Here is a 13,077-nt window from a genome sequence, read left to right on the forward strand (position 1 = left end):
CTTTATCCAACAGCTCCCAGCAGTGACCCGGAAAAGCAGAGCCTGTTCTCAGCAACCAGCATCGGAGAGCGCCACTCCGGGGGGACAGGGCTGTGCAAACCAGGACGTGGGAGAACTGGGGGTGCAAGGAAACACGCATGAGCGCTTGCACGCAAGGGGTGAAGTGTGACGGCAGGGACGCTTCCAGCGGGCTGCAGCAGCCTGTGGTCGTGCCCTAGAGGCGCAGGAGGCTGCAGCCAGGATGGGACGCCGGCCGGCGCAGCCTGCGGAGGCTGGGAAGGGGCCCTCCCGCTCCCTCTCCCGCAGAACCTTGGCTCCCGGCGCTCCCCCGGGATTTGCAGCCGACGGAGCTGCCTCCATCCACAGCCGCCCAGTTGGCACGTCCCCTCTCCACCAAAGGGATTCCGCCCTCAGGGCTGACCCGGAGGGAGCAGGAAGGAGATGGGCAGGGAAACCGTCAGCTTTTAGTAAGCCTCTTTTGCAGGAGCCCTGCAAGACGCTGAGGCGGGATGCGAAGCAGCAAACCCTCTATTCGAGCGCCGCAGGAGTCTCCCCAGCCTGCGCAGCGCTTCATGCTCCCTTCAGCACCCGGGATATCAGTAGGTTAAAATCACGCTGGATAGCTTTCACTTCCCATTAAGTGCACCCAGTTTATTTACATCTTGCTGATTACAAGAGACAGACAACATTCACCAGAGGCGACACTTGACAAGTGCTGGCTGCCCCCAGCGACAGCAGGACATGGAGAAACCGCCAGTGCCGCAGTGCGTTTCCAAAACAGGGGCCAAGGCCAGCCCCCCCCCCGGCTGCCAGGATGGCACCCCCACGCTCTGGAAGGGGCGACGCTCGGCAGAGGTCCAGGAAACTCATCTGCCAGGTCAGAGCAGCACGTGGCACAAAACGAGCGGTTCTGCAGAGACCAACTGCTGCTCAGCACCAGCTTTGAGATCATTAAGGAAAGGGAGGGAGTTGTCTTTTTCTTTTAAATCACAGCAAGCAGATTTTATTGTTGGTCTCCAGCCCTCGGCTAAGCAGATCGGTGCCGCACGGTTAAGCTGTTAAGCTTGGCTGAACAGGGCTGCTCTGTGTATAACTGGTGCTCAGCAGTGCCCAAACTAGAACTGACCAAAAATATAGACATATATTCATACATACTCTCCCGTTCCCCAAAACTAACCTCTGAATCTGGGCATTCTCCCACTCATCTTTAATTAATAATAAATAATTGGCTCTAGAAACACAGCAGTGACCCAAGGCATGAGGGGATCTGGTGGGCTGAAACCACGACGCAGCCAAGGGCTGGCGAACGCTGGACAAGTGCAGCAGGCTCGTACCTTTGCAGGTGCCTTCAGTGTGCCGCAGTGACCGAGCACCTGCCGCATCCCCCAAAACCTGAGACGAAGACACAGTAAACAGCTCGGGATGAAGGCCCAAGCAGCCTAGGAGGGCAAGCGCAAAGCCAGGGCGTCAGTCGCGGGGCTCAGCCACTACCAGGGCCACCCGCAGCCTGGTTTCTCCCGTCAAGGCTGCGGGGTTAAGCGTCACCCCGACTGCCAGCAGGAGAGACGGACCGACAGCACTCCGCTCCCGGCCGCGGTGCTGTCCGGATGCGGCGCCCGTCCCAACGGCACCGGTGCAGTAGCAGCAGCTCCAGTGCTAACAGTGCGAGCGTCAAGGGGCGGCGGGGAGCGGAGGAGATGTTTGCAGAGTGAGCACACGCTTGGAGGTACGCGTGCCCTGGCCCCCGCGCGCCCCGCGGCAGCCGCATGCCGCTGCAGCCAGCGCGCCCAGGCCCAGAGGGGAGGTGCGAAGGAGGCACCAAGAAGCCAGGGAGCGTTTAGGCTTTTCACAGCAATCAAGAAAACGGCAACACGAAAACCACCCCCGTAGCCCGGGGCCCCTCTCCTTCCCTCCGCGTGGACTTGACGGCGCGCAGGGCTGGGACGCAGCGGCGGGCAGGGATGCTCGGGGCAGGGGCCCGGGGCACGGAGGCTCCGGGTTTCTTACTCTTCTTGCAGTCGGCTCAGGAAACACGTGCTCCCCGCAGAGGCGGCCCCACGGCAGCTCCGGTGCCCCGCTGGTGTCCGTGCGGGCAGCGCGAGCCCCTCCGCCCCGGCGTGACGGGGCATCACGTGTAGTTACCCGGGCCGCCCAGAGGGATCACGAAGACGGAAATGTCGTCGCCGGAGCCCAGCTTGTCGTTGGCCAGCCGCCAGCCGCGCTCCTTCAGGACCCCCCTGGACCGCACCACCAGCTCCTGGGCCACCACGGTGTACCTGGCGGGGGCAGAGCACGGGGTCAGCAGCGACCCCCGGGCCCCGCGGCCGCCCCACCGGGACGTGCGGCGGCCCCTGGCAAGGGGGGAAGGGGCCGGAGGCTCCCCGGGAGCCTGCCCCAGGCTCACCGGCACGGGTCGTTGGGCTCGTAGCTCGTCAGCACTTCCATCACCACGCCAGCCACCTCCTTGTCGTTGGTGACATCCCAGAGCCCGTCGGTGCCCAGGACGAGAACGTCGTCGGGGCAGTGCTCGTACTGCGTGAGGTCGTAAACCCTGACCTGCGAAGCAGCGGGGCACGACGCGCGGGTGAGGGGCACGGGGGGCAGAAGGGGCTCAGAGACAACCTGGACACGCCGCCGGCCCCGGTCAGAGCTGGCATTGCTCCATGCCGCCGTGCTGGGCGCGCTGGGGATCTGGACACCCGAACCAGCTCCAGGCGCTGCAGGAAGCCTTCAGCGAGGAGGGACTGGGCAGCCAGACTCACCTCGGGGAAGCAGGACAGGAAGGGCTTGATGTGGATGTTGGAGCTGAACACCTTGAGGTCGTGGTCTCCCAGGCCCCGCGTGACCCCAATCGTGGCCATCACCCGAGCCTGGAGAACAGGCAAAGCCAAGACAAAACCTCAGGCCGCTATCTCTGCCTCTCTTCCCACCTGGGAAAACGCGCGCAGTGCTGGAGCTGCCGCAGCACAGCGAGAACAGGCTGGAAACCCCCAGTTCACCGCGGGCAGGTGGAAAACGGCCCCCGCACGTGTGCCAGGGCCGGCGCTGCAGCCCGCTGCAATGCCTGCTCCCCTCGGGGAGCGGCGACCCGCAGCACCCGAGCCCCCCACCGCACGGCTCGCGCCACAGCAATTTACCTTTTTACCTTCCCCATAGATAAGCGGGAACTTCAGGTCATCCTCTTCTATCTTTTTGTAAGCCCTGGTTAAAATAAACCGGAGAGAACGGGTCAGCAGGCAGGTGAAGGCTCTCGGCACCCCGTCGCTTGCTTGGGACGTGGCGAGGCATCCGTCAGGGACCGGAGCCCGGACACCCGGAGCGCGGCGGGCCACGTAGGGGAAGGGCAAGGGCTGGCGCGGCCGGAGCCCGGCAACCACGCGGGAACCAGGGCTCCGTCCCTCGGAGCAGGGTGCCACGCGCGGATCAGCAGCGTTACCAGCCGTTCATGCTTTGATCTCTGTAGAGCATCTTCTTCCCCAGCTCCTTGGGCTGGATCCTGCGGGGAAACTCCAGGTGCGTGAACTCCTTGCCCAGCAGCTCGGGCCTCAGGAAGCCCTGCGGGAGGACGCCCAGGCTCAGCCGCAGCGCGAGGCGAGTGCCCTGCGAGCCGCACGGGGGACGGCCCGGGTGCCAAGCTGCACCACGCAGCACCGGCTCCCCGCTCCACCGCCCGGCGCTGCACCGGTCCCCTCTGCCGAGCAGCTAGGGGCAGCCACGCCAGCACAGAGCAAAACAGGTGAAGCTTTTGCACGGAGAGGTTTGGGGAATAACCAGACCAAAAGGGATCAAAAATGCAAAAGGGCAAATTCTAGGACAAGCTGGAATTTGCCTAGGAAGAGTCAGACCTGCAAAGTTCCCTGGGGCTGCAAAGCTCAGCACAGAAAACAGCATCAGCCTGAGGAAAAGAGCCGCCGGGTCTATTCAGAAAGCACTGCCCCAGCTGCAGCCGTGACGCAGAAAGGGCACGGCGCGAGAAGCGACGCAGGGCACCTTCCCCGAGCGGCAGAGCACAGGGCCCCGTGCCAGGACACCTGCCAGCCCCGGCTCCCGGCGCCGAGCGTCTGCTAGCAGCGTCCAGGCAACAACGAATGCCCCTGCGGGCGTTGAATCCCACCGCGCAGAGCTCCCGCCACGCTCCGCTCGGCAAAGAGAGGGCTTTTCCCGGGGACGCAATGCCTGAACGCCCTTAAAGGTGTTAATCACAGGAGACTTGCAGACCGCGGCCAAGACCTGCTCCTCTAAAACAGCCAGTGCGCCGCGAGCAAACCCTCCGCGCCGGAGGTGGCCCCGGGAACCCTTCGCACCCGCAGCCCGAGCCGCCCCAGAGCGCGGCATGCAGGCACCGGGAGGCAGCGCTGGGAACAGGGGTGCGAGCGGTGCTGGGAAATGGTGATGGAGAAAGAGGGGAGCTGGAAGAAAGGAGAAAGGCCCTCAGGAGCACGGGGTAGGGGCAGTCCCATCCCGGGCACGCTTGGCCCTCGGCCTGCCCTGTCTGGCACGGCCTGCGGGAGAGGACCCTGCTCACGGCCGTTTCCTCCTCCCTGGGCTGTTTGGAAACAGACTGGAGAAGATGGCACGCCTTGGTGTTTTTCCAAGCACGTTCCGAGCCAGGAAAACGCGTCCCGCAAAGCCTCCTCCAGCACGAACGCCGCCTCCCCGCACTGCTGTCGGAGGGGTCTTTACAAGCCGATCAGCCAGCACAGGGCTTTGCCCAGGATGGCAGCAGCAGGGCGCTTCCAGGAAGGAAGCTAGGAGGCAGCCGGCACGCCTCAGCTCCCCGGCTCTCGAGGGAGCAGCCAGGCCAGAAAGCAGGACGCGGCACCCGCGCCGCAGCCTTTTCAGGCGGGCGAGGGGAGAAGGCGCGGGCTCATCCCGCGCGCGCAGCGGCTCCCTCGCAGGCGAGCCCGGTGCTGCCGCTCCACGGCCGGGCGGGACGCGGGTGCCCGGCTCCGAAGGGCGACGCGCTCCCCGTTCCCCCGGCGGGTGCAGGGCGAGATGGGCCGAACGGGGTCCGCGGGATCCCGCCGGGACAGTCCCGCGCCTAGAGCACGGTCCGCTGCGCCAGGCCCAGGCGCTCGGCCTTCGCTTGAGCCGGGCGCCGCAAACCGGGGCTCCCCCGGCCAGCCCGGCAGCGAGTGGAGGCGCTCCCTGCCCCAAACGCCTCTCGCCGACCCTCCGCGCCGGCGGGGCCCTCAGCAGGGCCGGGACGGACGAGCGCCTCCAGCGAGCCGCCGGCTGCGGCGCTGCCCCTTGGTCCCCCAGCGCCTCCCGCGGAGGAGGGAGCCCAGGCAGGGAGCGCAAGGGGCCGGGGAAGGGGGCCGGGAGGCGGTTTAGCAGGGACGCGATTAGAAGAAAGGTCTTTCTTACTAAAAACTGCAGCCTCTGCCTCTCTGTCTCTGGAGTAAACTCCCTGGACATTGGAATGATTTCCCCGTTACGGATGATAATGGCCCTGCAATGAAACATGGAAGGGTGAGGTTAGCGAGGAAGAGGCGGCGTGAGGGGTGGTGGCTAAGCACGGGTCCCGCCGCGCGGTCCACTCGGGGCCGCCCGCCCGCGGCGCGGGGAGCCCGGCACACGGTCCGGCCAGAGCGACGCCTTGCCCTACCGGCTGCCGTCCCGCCGCCCGGCGGAGCCTTCCCCGGCTGCGCTGCAGCTCGCTCCCTGCGTGCCCCTTCGGGGACGCGGGCAGGGCACGCGGGTCGTTCGCAGGAAGGAGGGAGGGAGAGGAAACGGAGAAGCGTGGGGCAGGGGAGCACAGCGCGGAGCGAACCGAGGAAGGGATGCTGCGGGAGAAGGAGCAGCGCGGAGGCTGCGAAGCCTCCTTTAACGGGGAGCCGGGACCGGGACTGGCCGGCACCACTCGGGGCAGCAGGACGTGGGAGCGAGCGCCCAGACCACGCGTGCCAGCCTCACCGCGGGGGCCGGCAGAGGGGACAGCCTGCTCCTTCGATGCATTAAAAAAGCCTGCTTATGAGAGGCGTTTCTGGAGGCCCTAGGGGACCGAGGATCCGTGTCGACAGCGACGGATGACGCCTCCAGACCATCGCCCAGCTGCCGCACAGGGCTCGACCGGAGCCAGGCGCGTAGCCCAGCTCATCACCGCCGACCTCTGGTCGTGGTCCCACCTCGCTCTGCTCTGAGAACCCCAGGCAGGAAGGCACAAAAGAAGGCACTCCTCCTCCTTCTCCACGGTCCCAGAGCCGGAAGAGCATCCGCCAGCCTCCCATGACTCTACCAAGGCCTGCGTTTGCTGGCACGACATTGGTCAGGGTAAGCTAGCCCTGCAGTAGGTACAGGGCAAGTCAAAACAGCTTCACTCTCAGCGTAAGATGGACTGCCTACCTGGTATTTCTTGTGGGATAAAAACACATCCATGACCAGTTTCAGTAACGCATCCAGGGTAAAACATCTAGGAGTCAAAACCTTTGGGCTGCAAGCTCCCACAGGGCTTGTCCACACATAGATTTGTATCGGTTTTGGTAGAAAACCTGCCCTTTTCTTGGAGCAGTTCATTGCTATAAAACGTGCTCCAAAATTAAAAATTCTTGTGTACGTTTGAATGCTTTGCTGAGGGTGATTTTCACCTCCCAGCTCCCACCCAAGGCCAGTGCTGGCGGCGAGGGCTGGGGCACGACCGAGACGCCCCGCAGAGACGCCGTGGGGAGGGAAGGGAGCGAGCCCCCACCGGCAGAGGTGACCCTGCAGCCCCGCGGGCGACGGCGAGCGCGCCGCGCGCTCTCCTCCGTGCTCGCCGGCCGGCACGCGCGCCCACACCGCCGCGCCGTACCTGCTGTCGCCGGCGTTGGCCACGTAGAACTTGCCCATGAGGTAGACGGCAGCCAGGGCGCAGCAGCCCCCGGACACGTGCTGGGTCGCCCGCTCGCGCTCGATCTGGTCGTCCTGGGGAGACAGACAGCAACAGGCTCGCGAGGCTGCAGCTCGGGGAAAGGCAGGGCCGCCGTCCCCAGGCCAGCCGAGCAAACGTCCAAGCAGCCCAAAATAGTCCTCTGCTGCTCCGTCAGCACCTTGGCCGCTAACGAGGCGAGCGCCTGTTCCGGGGGAGAGGAGCGACCGGCCGGGGCTGCGGCCTCCCCTTTCCCTGCCGGGCTCGGAGCACCTCCCGGCTCAGCACAGGCATGGACGGGCTGGGGGCGGCGAGCACGCGGCCTCGCCGAGGCACGGAGCGGCTGGAAGGAGCAAGACCGGAGGAGAGCAGCTGGGCACTGCTGGAACCAAGCGCGATAAAACCCTCTGCATCCACGCAGAGCCTCCGCGCTTCTCCCCCCAAAAAGCACGGGAGAGCACCAGAGCCAGGCAGGAGCCGCCCTGCTTGGAGCCCTCTCCCTGCAGACTAGGCACCGGAGACAACGCTGAAAGAGAAAGCGAAGCGGATTGCTCCGAGACGATGCCCAGGGGAGCGTCTCTGGGAGAGGGCAGCTCCGCTCGCAGGACTCCGGCGCTTGCTCACCATGTGCTTGAAGGCGTTCTCGATGGCACCGATCACCAGGCTTTCATGGGAGACCACCTTCTCCAGGTGAAACCGCGGCAGAGCGTCGCTGGGGACCTCTCCGTCGTCCTCCACGAGGGGCGCCCGGTTCGGCTCAGCGTCGCGCTGGAGGCAGATGGGAGGCGGGGAGGGGTCCTGCAGGATGTCCACGAGGTCCCGGAGCTGCTCGCAGATGTGCAGGTGCAGCCTCTCGGATGCCATGACAGCAGCACCACTGCCCGCGTGGCCATCAAACAAGGCCCAGTAGTGGAAATAAAAGCCCTTTCCACCCTGGGAAAGAGAGGAAGGTTCAGGGAGTCCTGCAGGGCATCAGGCAAGGGAGCAAACAGGTCGGCGGAGTCCGAGCAGCCAGAGTTAGGGCTGCAGTGAGCAGCTCCAGACAGCAGGACCCCGGGGCTTCGCCTCCGGCTCCCTGGTCCCGGTCCAGCGCAGCGCAGGAGTGACCCCGGCAGCTGATCGAGGGTGCCAGGACGTAACCGATCCCTGGCTTGAGCCTAGTGCTGCATCATGAACCCCACACTGCAAACGGCTTCCTCCGGCAGCTGGTTCCCCCAGAGGTCACGGCACGGACGGGCCAGCGCAACAGACGCCTCCGCAGCCACCGAGGTGCCTGTGCCGGCACGCTGCCTCCCTCGGGCGCCGGCCAGCCCCCGGACGGCCTGGCGAGGAGCAGGCAGCTGGCCCGGGAACCAAGGGAATCCCCAGGCACGCTGAGGCCAGGACTCCCATGTCTCCGCGTGCCCCCGTCTCGCATCCTCTTGCCGGGCATCCCCTCCCAGCCACGGCCGGACGCAGGCAGCGGCCGCGTGGTCCTGCATGCACGCAGCACGGCAGCGCCCGGACTCTCACCCCCTCCAGCTCTCCGGTGCCCTCCTTGGACGGCAGACGACTCCGCGGGCTGGGCCGTCTCTCCACGAACACCACCTCGCAGCAGGCCTGGTCCTCGTTGTGCTGGCTCTTCCCAGCATTTATCACCCTGCCGGAGGGAGAGAGGTGTAAAGGCTCTTGTGCACTGGGCAGTTATTTCAGGGCTTGTCCACAGTTACTCCAGAAAACTGGCTGCTAATTCACTGCCTCTGTGGACACCAGAACAAGGATGTGGACAGGCATCTCTGCTAGGCCCCCCATGCCTCTGGAAGAGGTCACCCAGCAGCAGTTCATCACCACCAGCCCCCTACTCCGTCCCCCCCCGTCCCTGGCGATGCTCTTTGCAGGTACTCCTGCCCCTGTTCTGGGCAGCAGCAGCCAGGAAAGCAAAGACTTCCCAAATCAGTTGGGCCGGATGATCTGCAGGGTGACAGCAGTCCTCTCCCACCGAAACAGCAGGGTCCCGAAAGAACAGCTCTTCAGAGCAGCCACAAAGGGAGGTGACCAGAAAAAGCTATTTGGCTGCAGGAACCCATCTCCCTGCACCTGAAAACTTCCCTGCGTAGCTCAGTCCCAGCCTGGACAGAAGCACTGTTGCTCTGGAATAAGTGGTCGCTTCACAACATTATTTGGAAATAGCTGTTCCTAAGCAGCTCCGAGTGCAGGCAAGCCCTTACAAGGGGCAAAAACCATCTACCGACTGGCAGTTTTCACACAGCAGCTTCAGAGAGACTGGCCAGAGCCAGCCCATCCCTTGCTCTCCCTGGCTACATGGGATGGAAAGAGCAGCTCCCGGCTGAGCCCAGCTGCTCCGCAGGAAGGATGCTCCCACGTAGCGCCCCAAGCAGAGCTATTGCCCGGGAACCTGCACCTGCCTCAATGCACCCACACCAAGCCTGGACCCAGATCCTCAAAGGGATCACGGCCTCATCTGCGTGCTGTGAAACGCAGAGCATCACTCAGAGACCAGGTAGCTCAGAGAAGACAGAGAGAAGGACAGAAGGATGAAACCAGCAGAACTTTCACAAAAAGATTCACATTAACTTGCCAGTTTATGCTGGCAAAGCAGATTTCAGATCTAGATTGCAAAACCTGCTCGTGGGAGGAAGTTGTAAAGATTCATAACAGGATGAGCTCTTTGGGCACGAGTTCTTCAAGTGGTTTGCAGAAAGAAGTCTTGGGTCACAGAGAGAAGACTTGCTGCTCAGCAGAGGGCAGTTTTCACTCTTTCCTTACAGAGTTTGCAAGGTTCCTGCTCCTGGGAGATCAAGCACAGGGTACTCTTACCCCAGGATCTCCTGGGGTGAATCAACATTTCTGAGGGCTCCCAGGGCAATCAGGAAGGCCTATTTGTGCAGAGAGATGCAGGAACAGACTGACATCCGCTGAGCAATAAAGCTGATCTTCAAAGCCCAACATTTCCCACCTGCCTTCAGTTAAGGGTGAAACTCACAGTGAGTAAAAGGAGAAGAGAATCGGGCTGTCAAAGGGGAAGTTGAAATCAGGTCCCTCTCCAAAGACAGCTTCAATTCCTTACTCCCCCTCACATTTCCTGCATGAGCTGGAACAGTTCCTTCACCCCTTAGAGCATCGGTTCCCCATCTGTAACACTGGGTATTTTGCAGATAAGTACAGAAAATAAAAAAGACAGAAGAGCTGGAAATCTTCACCGATGGGTAACAGTGCAAACGCGCACTGATTGCTTGTGCACTGCCAGACATTCAAAGAGCAGGCGTCCTATCCACCACTTTTGGGGGAACAAACACAGCGTATCCCCGACCAGCTTCTACCCAAGTTAGTTTCTAATGATCCCAGCCCAGGGCCTGGTGCATTTCCAATCTGAACATCACCGGGGCTGCAAGTCATCCTCCAGCTGGAGTAAGCACATCTGCCCGGGGTGTAGCACCAAGCGCTCACGTAGGTCTTTGCAGGGCTGGAGAGTCCTTTCAGTGCAGGATTTTGCCCATCCTAATTCTGAAGAGTAGGAAATAGCCAGCACCCCGTTCAGATGCAGCAATGGGGCTGCTCCGAGAGGGGAAACGCACCTGGCCTGCTCCAGAAAAGGTGCCCAGAGGACTTGGCGCCAGCTCAGCGTTGTCTGACGAGGGGAGTATATTTAGAATAGCTATCATTATCTCGGAGCTCAGCCCGAATAACCTTCTTAAAAGCGAGAGGAGCTTTCGTGCCCGACGGAAGCAAGCTGCGCTGGCAGTCGCAAGCCCTCAGGGACCCGGGGGAACGAGCAGCCTCCCGGCGCCAGGGAGGCCGGATCGCGCCCCCCGCCGCCCCCCGGCCCCGCTCACTCGGCGTAGCCCGTGCTCCAGGGCAGGCGGCGGCGGCCGTCGCGGGGGCTCTGCACGGCGCGGCCCGTGTGGTCGTCGGCGCGCCGCAGCTCCTCGGGCGTCAGCTGCAGGAAGGCCGGGCGGCAGAAGGACGGGCCCCCCCCGGCGCCGGGACCGGGACCGGGGCCGGGGCCGCGCCGGGGCTCGCCCGCCGCCGCGGGGGGCTGCGCGCCGCCGGGGCCGGGGCCGGAGCCGGGACCGGAGCCCGGGCCCAGCCCCGCCACCAGGTGCGCCACCGCCGTGCGCACCCGCACCAGCATGCCGGGCCGAGCCGGCCGGGCCGAGCCGAGCCGAACCGGGCCGAGCCGTGCGGATCCCGGCCGCGCCGCCCCGCGCCGCCCCGCCCCGCGCCCCGCCCCGGTACCGGGGCCGGGCTCGGCGGAGCAGTGCGCCGCTCCCCCCCCCCCCTCCGCTCCCACGGGTGGCGGAGAGAAAAGGAGGAAAGGAGAGGGGAAAAAAAAAGAAAAAAAAAGAGGAAAACCAGGTCGTGAGCAGCGGGGATGCCGGAGCGGAGCGGGCGGCGGAGGCCCGGCGCAGGTGAGCGGCAGGCGGCAGCAAGCCCGGCCCGGCCCGCCCCGCCCCGCCCCGCCGCGGCGCGTCCTCCCGCCCGTCCCCTCCCGCAAAGGCGGCGCAGGAGGCCGGCACCGGCCGGCGGCAAGTGCCCTCGCCGGGGCGCGCTCCCGGGAGCGGCCGCTCGTGCACGCGCAGCGGCGCCGGAGGCTCCCGCGAGCCACAGACCCCCGGCCGGGGGTGCAGCGAGCCCTGGGGGCTCTTCACCTGCCGGGCTGCGTGGTTGCATCGCTCCTTGCTGCACGCACAGCTCGGGATCCGCTGCTGCCCGTCCACCGGCAGGCAAGGTCAACGCTGCGCTGTCCGCACGGTTCGCTCCCCGCGCCGCTCCGTGGCACTGCTCCCCAGCTGGGCTGCTGAACATGTCCTAATTTGCTCTTGATCTCTTTTCTGGGCCAAGCCCAGCTGGCAGGTTGGTTTACTCCAAGGTCCCTGGTTAGCAGCGTGGATGCAGGCGTGAACCAGCCTGGCCCCCCCTGCACTAGCACCGCTGCTCCATGCAGGTCCCCCGAACAGGCAACCCCGTGCCAGGTTCTGTGGCATCCGCAATGATGCATTAACAGCAGTGCAAGGACCTTTACTGGCCCAATAGCTTTACAATGCAATAAGTAGAAATCTCTACTTTGCATCTACCTGAAACCAGGTAGGCCAGATAAAAGAGTTCTAATTAAGAGATTTAAAATCTCTTTACATTTCTTGGCATGAAGTCTGGGCAGAGAGAAAGCTGTCAATAAATGAGTTCTCAGTGCCCCCATCACCTGAAATGCAGCTGAGGACCTTTGACAGGGCAACTCCCTGCTTTTCCTGCTGTTAGTCTTGCATTCAGGAGAGAAGCCAGAATTGTGCAGCAGGGCACAGAGTGGCCAGTGAGCGGCATCTCTGGGAAAATCCTCCTTTGGCTGCCAGAGGCAGAAGGGAAGCAGGGAGAGACTTCTCTGCTGAAGAGGCAGGCCCACCCTGCCCACGTGCATCTGTTCCCCTCACTGTGCTTAGTCTGTGGACAAGCACATGGATTTCATACTTGAATCTTCCCTGGGCTCCAGCAAAGTCACCTACTCTGGTGCTACTTCTGCATCCAGGAACAGGTGCTTTGTTGCTCTCCCTTGGTTCATCAGTGAAACCCAACCTACCCCCAGTGGTGCTGGGCTATTAACAGCTGCTGTGGAGGGGCAAGGAGTTAACGTGACAGAGGACTGAGCGCTGCATCTCTCCCTGCTGCCAAGGCAGCTATGGTCTGGCATTGGTCAGGACACAGACGCAGCTGACCCAGAACAACACATGTCCACTAGTTGGGAGCAGAAGATCTGTCGGTTTAGACAACATCACTTGCACAGCCCAGCCTCAGCACTTCCGCATCTCTGGGTTCCTATGACAACAGAAGTCCAGCTGAAAGCCTACAGTATTTGCCAGCTGTAAAGCAAATTAGAGCCTATTTCCTAAAAATCTGTGTGTGCCCCAGTGCTCTCAGTTCCTCAGGGGAACTGTTTCTTCCCTTCCACACAGGGCTTTTTTGCACTCCAAGGTCTGAGCAGAAGCAGAGCTCTTCCTGCCAGCTCTGCAGAGCCCTCAGCACTTTAATCTTCTGCCTTGGTCAGAGCTTTTCACCTCAACTAGACTACTAAGATTGCCCCCAGAGATGCTATTCAACACCCCTAATACCCTACAGCATCTTAACCCCAGCTTCAAGTTACTTATCAGTCTGCCTTTCCAAAGCCTTCATGCACCCCTATCCCCCTCCCCATATCCCCTTGCTAGCTCTTATTTCTGAGGCCTGCTCTCACACCGCTA

The 13,077-nt window shown here is 63.2% G+C and overlaps 1 protein-coding gene across 1 annotated transcript; it reads right to left on the reverse strand.

The window, feature by feature from the left end:
• Nucleotides 1-638: 638 nt before the first annotated feature.
• PPM1J (protein phosphatase, Mg2+/Mn2+ dependent 1J) lies at nucleotides 639-10,979 on the reverse strand. Its single transcript, XM_067310668.1, has 10 exons — nucleotides 10,681-10,979; nucleotides 8,360-8,486; nucleotides 7,472-7,780; nucleotides 6,791-6,903; nucleotides 5,368-5,452; nucleotides 3,437-3,555; nucleotides 3,138-3,201; nucleotides 2,763-2,870; nucleotides 2,405-2,556; nucleotides 639-2,276 (listed from the first exon to the last, which is right to left on the reverse strand). The coding sequence occupies exons 1-10, from the start codon at nucleotides 10,977-10,979 to the stop codon at nucleotides 2,129-2,131; spliced, it is 1,524 nt and encodes a 507-aa protein (XP_067166769.1). The 3' UTR covers nucleotides 639-2,128.
• Nucleotides 10,980-13,077: the final 2,098 nt, after the last annotated feature.

This window comes from Apteryx mantelli, chromosome 25 (genome assembly GCF_036417845.1).
Source record: "Apteryx mantelli isolate bAptMan1 chromosome 25, bAptMan1.hap1, whole genome shotgun sequence".
Taxonomy (NCBI): domain Eukaryota; kingdom Metazoa; phylum Chordata; class Aves; order Apterygiformes; family Apterygidae; genus Apteryx; species Apteryx mantelli.

What these genes read in the sequence shown, in the direction of transcription:
- PPM1J (XM_067310668.1), bottom strand. Translation starts at nt 10,979, where the DNA reads ATGCTGGTGCGGGTGCGCACGGCGGTGGCGCACCTGGTGGCGGGGCTG. An exon ending in TGGAGCACGGGCTACGCCGA is followed by an intron (nt 8,487 to 10,680) that starts GTGAGCGGGGCC and finishes TCCCTCCGGCAG; the next exon opens with GGTGATAAATGCTGGGAAGA. An exon ending in GCCAACGCCGGCGACAGCAG is followed by an intron (nt 5,453 to 6,790) that starts GTACGGCGCGGC and finishes GTTTCATTGCAG; the next exon opens with GGCCATTATCATCCGTAACG.